The 18,479-nt window shown below is 38.4% G+C and overlaps 1 protein-coding gene across 1 annotated transcript in view; it reads left to right on the top strand.

Annotated features, from left to right (window-relative positions):
* TENM1 (teneurin transmembrane protein 1) overlaps positions 1-18,479 on the top strand; it is a 301,248-nt gene that overhangs the window by 86,012 nt on the left and 196,757 nt on the right. The window contains exon 3 of the mRNA XM_050974517.1: positions 11,928-12,188. Coding sequence (XP_050830474.1) covers positions 11,928-12,188 — 261 coding nt within the window. The remainder of the gene's footprint in view (positions 1-11,927; positions 12,189-18,479) is intronic.

The following is an 18,479-nucleotide window of genomic DNA, read 5'->3' as shown; positions in this document are numbered from 1 at the left end:
TATTCGCTGTCTCTTTAGCTACATGGCAGGTCACTGCTCATCCTGCTTAGATTTGAGGTACCCTCATCTTCAGACCCTCTGAGTTCAAGCCCATCTTTCCCTCCTTCTCCCTCCACTGGGAGTGCCAGCACTGAAAAATGCCTGCTCCTACTTCAGTGCTCAGTTCATGTGCCTTTGGAAAAGGACTCAGGCTGCATTCCCAGAGCTCTCTCTGGCTGATTAGAGTCAAGTCAGTGAGGATCTTGCTGTGTTTTTAAAGATCAATAGTTTAAGCTCCTACAACCAAATGTTTTGGGGCTTTTTCACTTATAACCACTTCTGGATGTGCTGCTTGCATCCTTTGCCAGTTGTCCTGATCAGCTGTGCTGTTTATTTCCCATTTGCTCTGTCACTGCTGTGTCTAATATTGGACACAGCACGAGATGGTGCAGCTCAGGAAATGGTGAAGCAGCTGGTAGGGAAATGAGACAATACTAAATGGAGAAAATGGGAAAAAAGGCAAAATCCACGCGTGCCTTGTACATTCTATGGGGAGCTGGTTTTTGTGAAGACTCTTCACTCAGTGTATTTGCATGAAACAAATTTAATAGGGAAAAACAATGAAAAAGGGGTTTTAGGTGTGGTTAGCACATAGAGCTGTCTCTTAGAAGAAATCTTTTTACAAAGGTTCCTTTTATCTTGATCTGAAAAAAAATCCTTGCATAACTGGATATTAGCCTGGGATTTTTTTGATATGTCTTTTCCCTGTAAAATAGTTAAACTGAAGGGAAAATAGACTGTTCTGCAGACTGTCACTAAGTATCTCTAAAATACAGTGTTTATTACAAAGATACTATGCTCTTTGTGTTAAAATTGTGAAGTTCATAGTTGCATGTTTTAAGTCTTTTGGGGGCTTTTTTTTCCCCCTCCTTAATATAGTGAGTGCATGTGTGAGCTGGGTTTTTCAGTAGAGGAACCAGTGGCTGCTGCAGTCCTTCCAGAACAGCCAGCAGTAGAGTTAACTATGTTTTTACAGAATAAAACCAAAAGAATTGAGACACTGAATGTTCCTATAGCATTCCTTTTCTTAGATCTCCAGGAGATGGAGAATTGCTCAGGTGAGGGTGGGGCCATCTTCCTCTCAAAACACCTGTCTCCTTGGCATATATTAAAGTACATGAAGGTTCCCTAAACCAAATTTATATATTGTGGTTTTTCCTGATTATCTGTGCCCTTAATGCTGGAATTCTGCACAGATTCTTTTAGCAGTACATATTAATGTCGTTAAACGTGGTTTAATACACAATTGCTCTCATTTTTGTTTGAATCTGGTGTTTTCTCTGGAGTCTCTGTTTTCAGTGCTTTCTCCCTTATGTGTCCCTTTTCTGATCATGGCTTAATTACATTTTAAGTGCCTTCTGTGTTACTGTCTCCACTGCCTCAATTAGTTCACCTCCAACTGTGTGAATATTGGAATAACGAGGCACAAAGTATTTCTGGCAATATAGAGTGGGAGCTCTGCTTATCAGCCCAGGGCAAGCTTTCCTTCAGGGCACGGCAGAGTTTACAGAGGCACTGTAGGTTAATGTCTTAGTGCCATTTGGGTTTGATTTATTTTCTTTGGGTTAGTCTCAGCTGCAGTGCAGGCTCTTAACTTTGACTCTTCCTCAGCGTTGTTGAACGAGCACCTTTGCAGAGCCAAGAATTGAGAGCTCACAGCTGTGGAACCCAAGGTATGTTAGCTATCAAGAGAGTCACCAGTGTGCAGCTTCTGTTCCACAAATAAAATATCCTAAAGGCAGATGCTAAAATGCCTAATGCCTAATTTTTTATGGGCAGTGCAGTACTGTAGGCAATTTTTCCTGTGGCTTTCAATCTGTTAAGATACAAATTATTTCTTTCTGTGATTTTCTTTTCCAGGATTTGTCTATCAAAGGTGGTAACAACTTTGAGCTCTCTCATGTTAGGTAGTCAGCCTCCCAAGCATCTTTCTATGCATTATCAATGTATATGTATTTATTTATTTGATGATGGAGGGGATTTAGTTTTAGTTGTGGATAGTCAGCACTACCTGTGATTTGCATTAGAAAGAGCAGGTGCCTGCTTGCTAATTGTAATAGCAGAAATCACATTTCAATATCAGTCAGTGCCTTGTCATTTCCCAGGTGTCAATTGTATGGCTGTGTCTTTGTGAAAGATTAAAACACCATGTGGTTAAATCTCAGGCTGGAGGTTTCAAAGTCAGTGAAAATGAGTGCCATTTAGGAGTGATTTTGTATTTTAAACAATTACAGCTCTCATTAAGAAAGGGCAGGGAAACTAAAGAGGTCTGGAGCTGTAAAAATTGTAGCCAACTGCTCCTAATGATACTGGAGTCATTTCACCATGTTGTGACTGTCTTCCCAAAGTTTGAATAAGTTTTGATGCCAGATCTTGGCATCTCATTCTTGTTCAAACTTCATGACAATATAAAGAGGTCTTTTGATCTGGTCATCTTTGGAATTTGCTGATGCTTACTTCCCTTTAGTGCAGGACTGGAATGATGGTGGCACTTCCCTCTTTGGGAGCTCTACATCAAATCTCGAGATGTAAAATCTTGTAGATACCACATTGTATGCTTGGGAACTATCATGCTGAAAAAAGTGTCTCCAATTCTCACCTTTCCTTGGTAATCATGATGAGCATTTTAGGATAGTATGTGTTTTAAGAAGTATTCATTGAACTTAATTAATAATGATGTGTGATAGTGATGCAAGATTACCCTAAAATTATTTTCTGGGGATACACAGCTGGAATGGTGCTACCACCTTCATCTGAGTTTCTTTGATGCATTTTGGTGATATAAACCCCAATGCTTTTATGTTTTGCAGTTGCAGATACAGAATGTAATAGTCTTTATAACTTGTATAACTGCTTTTAGAAATACAGTGTAGAAGAATGAATGTCTGGAAATATCAGAAAATCTAATAAAGGTCTTGTAAGAAAATTAGTTAAAACAGTTGAATGAAGGTTGCTGTGATTGTACATGTAAAAATGCAACATGCAAACCCAATGATTTTCCTTCAATTGTTCAAATATTAAACTGCAGCAGAGCTGCCCTTTAAGTCTGAACTGCTGTTATTGAAATTTCTTTGGTAAACCGAACACTTGAGGAAAGGAGGGAGCAAAAGTGGTCAGAATTATGTGAAGGCAGTTAAATCTCCCATCTCTTGATCAGATGGAACATTTGATGACAAACCCCTCAGAGATCTGGGGGAAGAGGGGCTGTTTGAGTGGCAGGCCGTGTCCCCAGTCGGCTGATCAAATGGAACGGCCGTGCCAAGTTGTCTTCCATGTGCTCTCCCTGATGGCAGATTGACAGCAGGATCTAATTGGATGTGAATGGAAGTGCTGGGGAGCTTCTGCACATGCTTCTGCTTTCTCTTTCTTCTTCCAACATTAATCTGAAGGGTGAATTTCTTTGTCTGAATGTTACTTAGCAGTTAAATTTAAATTAAAGAATACACTGCTTTCATAGTATATGTTAATAAATTAAGTTCATGCCCTTCATATGTAATTTTTTGGGTAGTCTGGAAAAAAAGAGGGAAAAGAAGTGCACAGACTTGCACCCCTAATCGAACACAGGGCAGAATCAAACTTTGCTTAGTTGCCCTTGGTTTTATTAGGGGGCATATTGCAGTCTGACTTGGTTTTTTTCAGTGGAAAAAGTGATTACATACTAAAAAGCTCTTAGTAAATTTGTGGAGAAAATGAAATATTTTAACAGTGAAAAATAGATTCATGGATTGGATTTTCAAAATCCCAGAACAAAGCTGGATTTCCAGTATTGTTTTTGAGGCATAACCTAGTCTTTCTTGAAAGCCTCACCTAAGAGAGAGTTTTTAAATGCTTCATACTCTGGTAGTGTGGCCAGCAGTCATTGCTCTGTAGGATTCTGATTCTCTTCATGAAGAGCCCTGGGCACACTGATCTAATTTGGCCCTTCCTTGAGCTGGGGATGTGCTGTTGACTGCTAAAACTGGTTCCAGTTTCAGTTATTTAAAGAGGAAAAAATTATAAAGTTACTTGTAGTGTTCTGTGGGTTGTTAGACATCCCACCAAGAATTCAATGTATGTAGATTCCACATTTGGGCTTCATTAGACAGTCATTTTAGCTGGGTGCTTGGGAAGGGTATCAGATGTACTTTCAGGATGGGCAGCATTTGAGGGGTTGATCCCCAAGACCTGAGGAGGTTGGCTGGCAGAATGTTTGTGTCTGCTTGCTGTGCCAGCACACCGGCAACTCTGGGAACCTGCAGAATGGGATATGTCAGGCTGGAATTGGACATGGAGGGTGAGAGCCTCCTGCTGGGCACATCTCCTTGTGCCCAGGGCAGGGTGTTGCTCCTGTTTTCCTTGTTTCCTTCTTGCTCCTTGTTTCTGGCATGGCAGCACAGTGACAGCAGCTGCTGCTCCTTGTGTGCAAGTGCTGTTCTCTGGTTCCTGTTCTCACTACACAAGCTGCTGCTGGGGGCTGGCACCCCTTCCTTTTTGGGATTTGGCCTCTTCGTGCTTAGACCTCTCACTGATACCTTCTCCCTTGCAAATACTTTTTCCTAATTTCCAGCTTTTTTAACAGTTAGCTGGAGTGTGAAGAAATGGGGCTTGGTCAGTGCAGTGTTGCTGAAGCCTTTTGCTCACTTGTGCTGAAATTACTCATTCACTGATCACTCACTGAAACTGGCTCAGGGCATCAAAACCACCTTCCTCTTCTCCAGCCTGGCTCCCTTTGCTGCCTGCCTTCCATTCATGTCACTTCAAAGGAAGATGGCTAAGTAGTACCCTTGATACTCTCTTAAGCTACTTTAAAATGATATTAGAGCTTTGTAGTTTCTGGTGAAAGTTAAGGTGAGGAGCTGAGTTACTCTGATGATTCTTTTTGAGCATTGTCTGTGATCTGAGTGCCTCAGGTCTGCTGAATGTCCCAGCAGTAAAGGAGATTTCTGGTGAATGGGTGTTGATAGCAGCTCTCTAAAAGTCTTTCCACCATCACAAAGTTCTGCACTTGCCAGATGCTTTCTCTGAGACAGTCACAATGACCTAAAGCCTGAGTGCTACCCTAGCCCATTGGCTGCATAGAATTAACTTCTGGATTTACAGCCCTGGAAATTTAATCAGAGTTTAGAGTTCTGGATTTTTGCATGTGTAGCCTTCTAAAACTAAGTCAGTGAAATTTATAAAGATACCTGCTTTGCACATCTTTTATCTTAAAAAGATTTTGGTGCTCATTATCTAAAGGTACTAGTTCAACTGCAATTTTTAAAACAAATTTCAATATTTTGGGAAATAAACAGTGTATTTTAAATGTATTTTATAAACCAGAATCAAAACTGTTGATTGAAATTATTTTCATATCTTTGTCTCTTTTTTTTTTTTTTGGAAGTGAGTAGCTGTCATGCTTACCTGTCACGGACATCTAAGACTGAGGTTTGAAGGAAAGGGATTTTGGTTTAAATTTAACTGGTTTTAGAAATTACTACCAGAAAAGCCTGGCAGAGTTGAATTCAAGTTTGTAGGGCTAGAGCCACAATCTGAGGGTAATTTCACGTTGAAGAATGTGGGTGCTCTGTTTGCCCTCTACTAATGTTGTCAGCCTTTCCTGCCTGAAGTGTGCACAGAGATGAAGACAAGAGACAATCCCAGCACAGCTTTGCCTGGTGAGAGCTGGGGATGCCCTGGATGGGAGGTAGCAGTGCAGTACCCCACTGCTTCACACCCCCTGCTTCATCTGGAGGAAAACTGTTCATATGCAGCTTTTTCAAAGGGAAAGTTAGTTCATCTGCTTGAGATAGTTTGATTCTTAGTTCTAGTGCCCTTTATGAAAGTTTTAGTTATGGCTAGGTTTAATTTTGAAAATTTAATCACAAGAAAAAAAGGATTCATTGTCTATTGCTTCCCTCAAACACAAATGTAAATGCCAAAACTTGTAATAGAAAAATTATTATTGAGCCAAGGAACCTTTACAATACTTGAAAGAAAATTGGAATGCTTTTCTCTTATGACAGAGTTTTTGGAAGCAGAAAATATTTTTTTCTTGAAAATTCTTAACTTCTTAATAGATTATTGCATATGGAGAATTAAATTAAACATGAATCTGTTGTAAGACAAGCTTTTCCAAACTCTATTTCAACTTTAATACTAGAAGAATTCAATTTATCTGCACAAATGATATTGAGGTTCTTTCTCATCTGTGATAACTGTATTTTTTTTTTATCGTCTTTAGTAGGGTAGAGTTAGTGTGGTCATTATTTGAGAAAAAGTTAGTTTCCTTTATCTAAAATTTAGGTTAAATGCTAATTCCTGGCATTTTTCCTGGTTTTATAACTCTAAAATTCATTAAAGGAGAGATATTTATGAGTACCTGCAGTAGAAATTTCTGTTTAACACAATCCTGTGAATGGAAGTATTTTACCTCATAAAGCTGCACTTTGGAGTAGGAAAGGCTGTAGCCAGCAATAATTCAGATGTATTTGAACTTCAAGGATGATATTTCTAACCAATATTGTACTGAGAGTGTTTCTTCCTAAATTAAAGTGAGACCTGCTGCATCCACACTGTAGCTCCAAAGATGCCTCCTCTGGCTTCTTGTTAGTTGAGAAACTCTTGAAAAACAAAATCTCTAGCATGAAGAATTCCAAGTGATCTCCAAAAGAATATCCTGCTTCTGGGGACAGAGAGAGTTCATCTGTGCCCCCATAGGATCAGGATGATTTCTGTGTAAAAATTCCTTATTTATGTTGATTTCAGTAGTAGTAAAAATAGAAATTAATATCTGAGAACTCCATGAGGATGTTTTAAGAGGTTCAGTCTATCTCTGTGCTCTTTCTTTAAGCTTGAAGAATTAGTCTGAAGAAGAGACTAGCAAGATATTTGCCATGAGGCATGGGTTGGAACCTCATCCTCTGGTACCTCTAGGGAAGGACCTGAAGAATAAAGACTTTTTCTTCCTTATAAATTTCACAAGCCAAAGAGCTTCCTGAAAGTGCAGCCTCTTCTCCTAATCCCTTAGCTGCCTAACCTGCAAATTTCCCTCCTTAGTGTTGTAACAGACTCTGATTCCTCTTTTATTCCTCCTTTAGTTGTTAGAGCTGATATTTTTGAACTTTCTCTCATCTCTGCTGGTAACTTGAGGTTAATGTAAGAAAGTAAGCTACATAAATAAGGGAATGCAAGGAAAAGTTGAAATACAGCAAAATAAAATGTGCAATACAGTGCATTTGCTATCAAAGTAAAAAAATTCAAATGGTATATTTTACATGGTTGTTATTTATGTGTAATATGTATATCAATTTTATTTATTAAAATATATGCAGCTGAGAAACAGTTCCAGGCTGTGGCAATAATGTAATTGCTGATAAACATGAGATTTCTAAAACAAATTAATAGTGTAATATGTTTTTGAAAATTAATTTATTTTTGGCTTCTTCCTCAGTGATTTTTGTACAGATGGTTACTGGAGCTTAATTTCATTGAATTATATTGTCCTAAAAAAGATGTGGTATGTTCTCAACATGGAAAGAAGTAAGATCTTTGACTAAATGAGAAGTATTTACACAAAAGCATTCCAGAATATATGTAGCAGGTTGTGTTTCACAAATGCCTTTATGAAGCAGCTTAAGATCTCTGCACATTTAATTCTCAAGTCCAGCAGCCAGCCAGTAAACCACAGTCCTCAGGTGAGAAATGAGAAATTTTAAGGGCTGTTGAACACATGAAATTTAGCAGAGTGCTCAACAGCCCTCAAAATTTCTCATTTAGGAGAATGCATATGTATTGCTTCCCAAAATGAAGGCAAACTTCGCTTTCCCCATTTGACTTCTATTTTTTCCTCACTCCTTCCTTCCCTCCCTGCCAGTGTCTCTGAGTCTCTTACACCATGAGTAGCTGCCCTGCCTTTCTGCTTGTTTTGCAGCACACATAATGCACCTGCAGTTTAAAGCCCTGGACTAAGTTCAGTGTGCAAAAATACACACCCAGTTGAGGTGTAACACTAAAATCCCAAACCACAAACAAAAGTGCATGTTTGGGATATTTTTCCCTTGCATTCCCAATGTACTCCCTCAGGCACAAGTATAAACATGACCCTGTTCATGTGAATGTGTATTATTTGCCTTTCTGGAGTTCCTTCCTTGTTCTCCTCCCCAGACTCTGGGATTTCCAGTGTTTTCAAAAACTCAGTCTGAAAGAGAGCACTAGGCCAAAATCAGTATCATGGATTTAAATTTCCAAGACTGATATTTTCTCCTTGCCTTTGAGCTACTTAGTCTCTTTTATAATTTCATATTTGCCAAAAGATTAATTTGTATTTTTTTCATCCAGAGAATTGATTTTGTGTGTGTTTGAGAAGGGAGCATTCTCAGAGTAAGAACCACCTCATACCAAGAATAAAATTAGTTTGTGAATCAGTGATGTTTAAAGTCTTTTACAATCAATAAATTGCAATTGCTTAATTATATGATGGGGTTCATAAAAGGCACCTAATTGCAAGATATCAAACTATTTCAATTTATAAATAATTTATATTTTTCTGTAAGCTCTTTCTCTAATTGAACACATAGGTCAATTAAGTAATTTAAATTATTTGTCATTCTGGTATTAATACAAAATATTTTTCCATAAGGGAATAGGACTGGAAAGGAAAGTTCTTAATCTCCATCTCTTTTTTGACTCTGGTTTTATGTTTCTTCTAGCTTCTTTGTTTGGATAATTTTTTCTGTATTTTAAACATATATTTATTGAAACAAATATTTATTTATACTCATGGTCAGTTGATAGAACTTAGCAGAGTTCTTGGCAAATGGCAACAGTGAGGAGATTCCACAAGTCCTGCAAGTCCAAGCTTGCAGAATTACTAGATTGGAAAGAAGGGCCTCTGTGGTCTTTCACTAGGGTAATTTTATTTTTTTTTTTAACTGTGCCAGAAAAACTAAAAGAAGTGCCAGGAGAGTAGCTGGCACACAGTTACTCCTGACCATACAGTGGAGGATGCACTGGGATAAGTGTTTTGTACCTGCATGAAAATCCTAACTTAGGTTTGAGCTGTTCTGGTGGCTAAATTGATGCCACTGTAAATGAGCCCTTCATGAGTCACCTGGCATTTTCAGTAACTTGGTTTGTGAGCAAAGCTGGGCTGTGTTAGAACTGCCTGATCAGCTGCCCAGTTCTCATACCAGCCTTAACTAGCACAGGCACCACTGTCCAACTTCTCTTTAACTGCTTATCTTCTTCTTAATAGAAGATTGTATTTAGACTTAGAAAGAAAGGGGTCTGTTAATTGAAATTATGTTTTTAATGAGCTGTCTTTCCTTTTATTGCTCATTATATATTTTATATTTTTTCTTGCATTACTTTTTGAAAAAACTAATTAGTATCAGTGTGACATAAAGTACTTTTTTTTTAATGGTTGTGTTACAGCAGGCTCCATGAGGGTCCAGAGCTGAAAATCCTTTCACCATCTTCATAACTGCCACTGTTTCTCCTCTGTCCTCTGTTCATGCAAAACCTTGAATTTTGTATTAATGTTCTCTCATTTCTCTTGTGACCATGTCTTTGTGATAATACTGAATCTATCATAAATCTACTTGAGCTTTATCTCCTTGTGGAAATCTGTAGTATTTTAGGTAAAAAGGTTAGATATGCAGACTAAAAGCAGCCACTTCTGCCATAGTAAAAGCTTTTCAGAAAATTCATCCCATGGGAGATAAAATCCTGCAAAGGCTTGTATACTTAAGAAATAGACTATTAAGGCAATAGATTGTGTTAAACTTGAGTTGAACATGAGTTAGAGTATGAAAAGTCTCTTTTGTAAAAAAAAAAAAAAGAAAAAAAAAAGGAATTAACATATAGACTGAAGGGTAAATTCTGTCCTTCTTAGAAATGTGTAATCTAATTAGCATTTTGTGGGATTTACTGGGATGAGTTTTCCCTGTGGCATATGCAAATGCAAACAGGGAGAAGATGGGCTCCAGGCTGCTAATGGCAGACATCTGCCTGGAGGGACAGCCATGTAAAAAAAAAAAAAAAAAAGCCAGCATCCTTGTCCCCTGAGGACCTGGCACCAGCTGAGGTGGTTCTTGAAGTTATAGGAAGATTTTTAATTATGGGGAAGTTCCTCAGATGGTGAAAATAAGCAAAGATCTCTTTTAAAGGGGAAGAAGGATCAGATGGTGTTTCTTGAAATCACACCTGTTGTAAGGCAGACAAAGTTCAAATGCCAGATATTCCCTACACGACTGATCCAGGTGTTTTGGGTGTTTTCTCTTAGCCATCTCCATCAAACTTTGGAGTCAGCCTCAGTGCATTTGACAGACTTGGAGGACAGGGCTTGTGAAGGCTCATCTCAGCTTCTCAAGGATAGGGCTGAGACCACATCCTCCTCCTATGAACAAGAGGAAAAGACCAGAGTGGTGATGGAGCACTTGGGATCATCCCACACCTGTCTTGTTGCTCCAGAGGGAGCAGGAGCAGTGGTGCCTGGTGCTGCTGGGATGCAGCAACACCAGGCAAGACAGGGTGACCTTCCATGACTCCTGTGGGACAGTGAGGCCGTGGCCATGCTTTTCTGTTTGCTGCCTGCCTTCTTCCCTTGCCCTCCACAGATGAGGTTGCCATTCCCTGAGCTCAAAGCCAAGACCTTCAGGAATTTTTGGATGGCAAAAGAAAGATGTATAAAGACAGGTGAATTATACTTTTCAGGTGGTTCAATTTCTATCTTAGCATTTGGTTTGTAGGTTTTGGTTGATACCTTGAAGAAAATACTAGGTTTTTTTGTTATTTCAGAGAGAGTGATTAAAATCAGAATCATTCCTCTCACTAGCTGGTAAGTGGATTAGTTTGGCAGATTAAAGCTTTGGTTAGGATGACAGTAGAAAAGAGTATTTGTCCTTAGTCTTGAACAATGACTCTTGTCTCTAATGTTTCTTTTCTAGAAACTGAAATACTGTATGCATATTTGATATTGTATTTAGTCTCTCAAGATGGCATCCCAGGTCTGATGTTCAATTAGGAAGTGCAGTTCTGTAATCCTTATTTAATTAGAACTCCCTGTCATAGTCCCTGTGAGTTGCATTTGTAATTGGATTCTCACAAGTGAGAATATGCAGAGGCTACCTCAAAGGGGAGTTGCAATTTGCTGGTGTGTGTTACTTACCTGTAGTTCTTCGAGAATGTTTCCTCTGCATATTCACATGATGGGTCCTGTCCACCTTCTGTTTGTCCTTGGATTTCTGCTGCCCAGCAGCTGCGGTGTTCAGGAAGAATAACTTGTAGCACTGTACAGCTCTCAAATCTCAGATGGCTTGGTGTCATGAGATGGCCCTGGTACAGTCCTAGTAGTCACTGCTCTTCTAGGAGGTTCCTGTAGGCCACCAGCACTGGAGAACCCAAACCCACTGGTGTGAATATGCAAGGACAGCACTCTCAAAGAGCAAGCCACTGGTAAGTACCCTTTATTTATCTTCCACAATAAACCAAATACTTTAAATGTTCTTTTTTAAGTTCTCTATTGGGAAATTTACTACACTTTTCCTAGGATAAAAACATACTGAGATTAATTTAGAGCTGTTGCCTTCCTGGCAAAACGTGAGTGTCTGTGTTTGCAGATGCTCACTTCAATTGTAAATTGATGTGCAGCTATCAGTGTGTGGATGTGCACGTGTTTGAGCTATAATGCATATTTCTGTCAGACAAAAAGGCACAATTACAGTGCAGCACTATATATTTTATTATATATTCTTCTAGTTGTATTACCTTTAGAGTAGATTAGATAGCAGAGTGAGTCACTGACAAAAAAAAAAAAGTCTTCTAATAGTGTGAACAATGTTAATTCTCAAAACAAATTCTCCAAAAGAAAATCAAAGTTGTATTGCTTTTCACTGCTACATTTTTTTCTGAACTTTTGTTTTTTCCAGACATGGAATTCTGTGAGACTCCCCATATCCTGTGCTCTGGCTATCAGACTGACCTCCATGGAGTAGCTGAGCACAGTTACCCTCTGGAGGTGGGCTCGGATGTGGACACTGAGACAGAAGGAGGAGCATCCCCGGACCACGCCCTGAGGATGTGGATGAGGGGCATCAAATCCGAGCACAGCTCCTGCTTGTCCAGCCGGGCAAACTCTGCACTGTCCCTCACTGACACTGACCATGAGAGGAAGTCTGATGGGGAGAATGGTAATAAAGAAATGCATCTCAATAGTGGAAAAGAAATGTACTCAATAGTAGGAGTAATTTATTCAAAACTTTCTTTTCCTACTTCTCTTATTTTCCTTTTTTCTTTTTTTCTCTTTTATTTTCTTTCTCTTTTCCCCCTTCCTTCCTAGATCTCTGTACTGTATGTAAGATTAAGGGGTTGTTTGCTGTGTGTATTTATAGTTTAGACAGAAAATAAGACAAAAAAAAAAAGAAACGGTGATTTTGTTAAAACATGATTTTTCTAAAGACTAATCACTTCCCCACATTTTTCATTTTTATGTCATAAGATATTTATCATTTGAATTTGGTGGCCTATGAATTAGGTTCTTAAATATACCTGTATATGTACATTTATATCCCATTTTGCATACAGTTGCTCTTGTGGCTTCTGGGCATAGCTTTAAGGCTTTTCAGCCAGAGAAAGAAAACCTACAGTCCTGAATTCTCTCTTTACCTCTGATCTTATGCTACACCTGAAGATGTGCCTTTATCAGTAGGACAGGCTGAACAGGTCTCTGTCATGTCTCAGTTCTGTATTTCTCTGAATATAGAGAGTGGGCTTGTTTTTTGTGTATCTGTGTTTTCTAAATATTCATTCTCATTCAGGATTTTTTGTCATTTGCTTTTCCTACAATTTAGTGTGTCACAGAAGGAAAAAATGTGTATTTAAGTAACATGAGGAATTAGTATTTTTTTATCTCTGCATTAAAACTGATTAAAATTTACTCTGCTTCCTTACGAAGTATAGCAAGTAAACAAATTTATCATGCTTAAGATCAACAAGCTTAGCTGATATTTTAATTTCTGTGTTTAATAGCTGAATGTTATGGCAGGTCTAGATGTCATTAAATATTGACACTTCAGTGTTGACAACGACATATTTTAGTGCCTCTATAGTCATAAGGTTAATACAACTGATTCAGTAAAAATGGCATTTCTATACTTGCATGTTGGAATTTATCAAACATGAAGCTCATAATTATATAATTTCACCTGGATGTCTGCCAATACCAATGAAAATGTCCTATATAGGGCTCAAAAACATTACATTATCTGGTTGAGGTTAAAAAAGAGATTTTAGTGCACAGCTTGTTTCTAATGAAATATTCCTTTGAGGATTAAGCATTCTGGGCTACCACATTTTATTGTGTTGGTGGAATCAGTTAATTTTTAGATGCCACTCTGTTTCCAGTGTGCCATGGCTGCCTGTCTTCCAGCTTCCTGCTTCTGTGGGATCCATCCTCTGTGAAGAGTTTGTTGCATAGAGAGGTTTTGTTTGGGCTTGAGGGGGGAGTGTGGTTGTGTTTTCCTGGAGACACTGGGCTTTAGGTGGTGGCTGAAGGAATTGAGTCTGGTCTGCCTGGTATTGGTCAGCCCTTAACTGTGAAAATGATTGAAAAGGAATGTGCATACTTGGGCCATTCACAGTAAAAAATACACATTTCTTTTGTAGGGTGCTGTGAAGCAGAAGTATGAAAAGCAAATTAGGCATGTAAGCAAGTTCTGTATTTCAGTCTGGAGTGCTGTGGTGCAGCTGGGTGTTGATATTTTGCTTAGTAGTACATGTACCACTAAATAAGTAATCTTCTGTAGAGGAAAATCACTGTTAGTAGTGCACCTTCATCATCTTGCACAGATGTAGCAAGAACCATGGGTTAAATGTTGTTAAGATAGGGACACATAACATTGTGCTTCCCCACCAAAGAATGCTTTCCTCTAAAGGTTTGTCTCTGAGAAGGATTTTAATCTATTTAAACTGATGTAGTCTTTTTGCATGAGGCTTTAATATTTCATTTCTTGTAAGCCTTATAACAATTTTTAAATCAGGGATTTGTGTTTGTGGTGCTTGAGTACCAGCTTTAACTAAATAATTGGGAGAGGAAAGTGAGGGCAAGAGCAAGTTGGAAGAGAGAGAAACTGAGAGCACAGGTTCACTTGAACTCTTCAGATGTCTCCAGGCAGGGCCAACTACACAGGTATCAGTGCTTCCTGTGGTCTTGAGTCATTGTAATAATTACAGTCTTGAAAGTTGAGGTCTGAATACATTTGAACACTGCAGCTATACTTGTTTATATTATCTGTTATTTCACAGGTAAGTTCATAGCCCAGATTCCTGGTCCAGAGAGCAGTGTGTTTTTCATCTGGGCTGGAACTCGGCAACAAAGCACTCTTTGAATACAGAAGTTCATAAATCTCTACTTAAATTATGTCACAGATGGCACATCTTCCTGTTTCTATGCAGTCCTGTGTGCCAGGGGCTTTATCAGAGAGCCACGAGTGCTGCATTTATCCTTGTCAGTTTCTGCCATGGAAATGTATTTTTTTTTGTGCCTGCCAGTAACTACTCTGGTGTGAAAATGGGACAGTGCAGAAGATCTGTTGCTGGAAGTACATGAAATATTAGTTTCAATTATACTTCCTAATTTCTATAAAAGTATTTAGGAATTCTGGATTTTGAGGGGTTGACCCAATGGTATGTGAATGCAGCTATTTTGAACTGGAGTAAAATTAATGAGAGCGGTATTATTGTTGCATGATTTGAGAAAACGTTATTGTTGTCCATATTTTGAAAGGGCCAGTAGGGTTTTGGGTTTGGGTTTATTTTTTTTCTTCCTCTATGAACACAATTTTTTGCTACAAATGCAGAACAGGTCTTTTTTGTGGTAATACTGGGACAGTTAATTTTGTGGTAATACTGGGACAGTGAGTGTGTTTTCAAGGCCGTTTTTTGCTTTACATTGATCGGGAGCTAATATGCTTTGTAAAATTTTCTTCTATTTAGCTATTTCTTGATATTCTCCTATCCCTTCTAAGCTCTAGCTTGAAGTTCCCTGGCACAGGATATAAACTTCTCTATTCATTGTGGGTAGCCCAATTTGAGAATTTATTTAAGGATTGTTTTCCTTAGTAGACACACCAACTCTGTCATAATCACTGTTAAAATACACTCTGGTTGTTTTGGCAGCGTTAAACAGATTGTATGAAACACCAGCATTCCCATTTATTGTTGTCAAGTTAATGGCAACTAATAATAGCCTATTAGGGCACAGACTGCCTTCAGCTTTGCCTGGGCTAAGCAAATACATATTGACTGCACAAAATGGATGACCAAGTTCTTGGGGATCATTGCTTATCTCTGGTATAGTATAAATAGCTCCATTTAAACACAGTGTTACTCTACGGTATGTGAATGTAAATTACAGACAGCAACACCATAGAATAACCATATCAAAAATAGTTCCTTTATTCCATTGAAGACTGCACTTGCCCTCAGTTCACTGGTGCAATGGTATCTGTCACTGCAGTGTGTCAGAACATCAAACTCAGTGCTTTTGTCTGCCTGATTACTGAGCTGGCAAATTTGTTTCTTTGTTTATTTTTCTGGAGTATGTGGTCAAGAAGAGAATACAAACCTGATCTACAGAAAGCATGATCTCCAGATATATCCCTAAAATTACATGGCTTGACACAGATCTGCCTCCCACACTAGGTAGTGAATTAAAACCAGCCCACAGTCCATTTTGTGTCCATATAACCTTCCTCATTGTTATTCATTCAATTCTTATGTTGTCCTTTACAGGATGTCTGTGCAGCTGTGACATGATGAATTTGACCCCAAGTGCATTTATGCCATGCTTTAATCCATTTTGAGCCACATTTAGCACATCTGCAGAGCCATCAACTCTTTTACTTTCAGCTGCTACATCTCAGCTGAGAGCTAGTGTGGAACTTCAGCCATTCCTACAATAACACAATTCTTAACCTCTTTTATTTTTTCAGATTGCTTTGATGTACTTTAAGTCTGACTTGTTTGGCTCATTCCTGACATCTGCTTCCATGTTTTTATGCAATTAGTTACTCTTTCCCTACACCATAGTGACAACCAGTAGGAGAGTACAGGATTCCCAGTGCTGGAGGAGTGTAGTGTGAAATGCAGATTCATCTGGGATCCACATTTCTGCTCAATTTCTTTGGCTGAATTATTTTATGACAACTGGGTATTAGCTGTAGTTCAAAATGACTTCTTTGAGATTTGCAGGCAAGAAATTAAGGTTTTAGTACAGGCTGCAATACCACTGGTCATGCAATGTAGCATTAGAGTGCTTGTGAGATCTGGTATGGGGACTTTTTTTAATAACATACTTGTCTTGTTAAAAGTAAATCAAGAGGGGGGGAAAAACAACTATGGAAATATGTAATTTTTCCTTTTTGCCCACCATAAAGTGTCAGGAAAATTTCTTCTTACCATGAGTGTATGGTATCAGATTTATCTGAAACAATGCTTCTAATAATAACAAACATCTTAAACAGCAGGCTGCAAAGATGGGGTAATGGTGTTAGCCATATATTAATAAGTAGATGTAGTAGAGAATTTAGTAGGTTACAGATCAAAGCTAAGTTTAATGAGCTAGAAACATGTAAGGTTATTCTTGTGTAATTCATCTAAGTATTTGTTTTATAGCCTGGGAGCAGTGATCCATTTAACAGAGCTTTTGACTGTCCCTAAATCTCTGGGGATTTTTCATTTTGATTCCTGGGCAGATGGGTGAGTTTTGGACAAGTCACCTCAGCTCTTTGCATTTCATATTCACTATCTGAACAGTATCTGTTAGAGGGATAAAGATAATTAATTAATAAAGGAAATGCTGCAATGGCTGATGCTGTAGGAGAAGCACAGCTCTGTGAGTGCTGTAGCTATGCAGGCATGGGGAGGATTTAGCTAAGGACAAGGCTCTGATTTAATTTATGGTGTGTGACAATAGACCTACTGTGAATTCACACCTGTTTAAATTAGGCTTGGATTTGGCTCTTCATAAAAGTCTTGTGTTTAATGTAAGAAGGTGACAGCATTGTGATTAATGTTGCTGTTATTTACTGTTATTTTGTAAACAACTCAGGCATTAAGCTGATCTCTGGCTTTCTCATTTCTCCAGGAAATTATTACCAACAGCTACATTACAATAGCAATACATGCTCTGAGAAGTGGGCATGTGGCTGCCTCTCTCTGCTGGATTGTGTTTCTAATAATGATGGCTGAAGTATATCCATTAGCTCCTGTCCTGTCACTTTCTATTTACAGTGGTGCAATTAGGAAATTGAATTACTAATTTGCAAGTAGACCCATTAGGTTAAATATGTGTAAGTAGCTTTGAAAATATAAAGGTAAATATTGGTCTTAATCCCATTCCCTCTGTGTCATTTAATATGTTTCTCTTTGCTCCTTGTATGCTTTATTTTGCCTTTTTGTTGTGGCACAGATTCCATTCTCTTTGTACACTCCTGCCTATCAGATTGTTTAGGGCACCTGATAGATTAAGGCAGCTTCATCAATAAAATGCAAAAGCCCTCATGGTGAAATTCCTTCTGTAGACTGCTATAGCTGTCAGATATTTGATTTATGATACTTTCAGATATTTGACAGAAAAGGGTCACTTACCTTCCCTTAATAGAAGACCTCTGTTCTTTTGTTGTGAAGGATTTTTTGATCTTTTAGTGTTTACATGGTGTTTATGTTGGTTGCTTCTGCTGTTGTTTCTAAGGCAGCTCCTGGGTGTGAAAGGAGGGATGTGAGCCCCTGCAGTAACACAGCAATGTCTTCTGGAGAGCATTGGCACATTCACTGGCAGGGGAGCTGCTCTGCTGCAGTTGTTCAGAGTGTAAGATGCTTTTGTTGACCTTAGAGTGGTTCCTCTGGAAATGTTACTGTCACAAAGGCAGCATGTAAGTTATCCAAATGGCTTTGGATAAGTGTGAGATGCTTCTGAAAGCACTGCAGCATCACCTCAGCTGCAATATCATGCAAGTCTTGAGCTTGTGCCCCCAGTTTTTAGGCCATTTCTGAAATTGTTTATGTATGGAAATTCAGCTAATGACTTTTTTGTCAGTATTGTGGGGGAAATTCTGCCTGTTAAAATTACCATCTTTATTACTTTTTCTGACTAACAAGGGCATTGCATCTGCCTGTCTGCTATTTTAATCTTTACAATTTTCGTGTGGTCTATTAAAATCATTACACGGTATTAAAATATTCCCTTTTTTGTGGCTCTCTTTTAAGCACAATGAACACTAATTTAAAGACAAATATCAATATTTAGTATCTTACATTAAGGATAATGAAACAGTGTTTAGAATGTAGCAGAAATACTTTCTATATTCCAGAATCTAAATGATCTTTTCCCACAGCATAGTAAAAATTATCAGTCCATTTGCACAAGGTTGTATAAAATCTTTTTCCCTGAATCTTTTTTTTTTCTTTCATGGGGAGGAGGA

This window comes from Serinus canaria, chromosome 4A, assembly GCF_022539315.1.
Source record: "Serinus canaria isolate serCan28SL12 chromosome 4A, serCan2020, whole genome shotgun sequence".
Taxonomy (NCBI): domain Eukaryota; kingdom Metazoa; phylum Chordata; class Aves; order Passeriformes; family Fringillidae; genus Serinus; species Serinus canaria.
The sequence above is the reverse complement of the archived record's forward strand: the minus strand, read 5'-3'. Positions and strand labels throughout refer to the sequence as shown.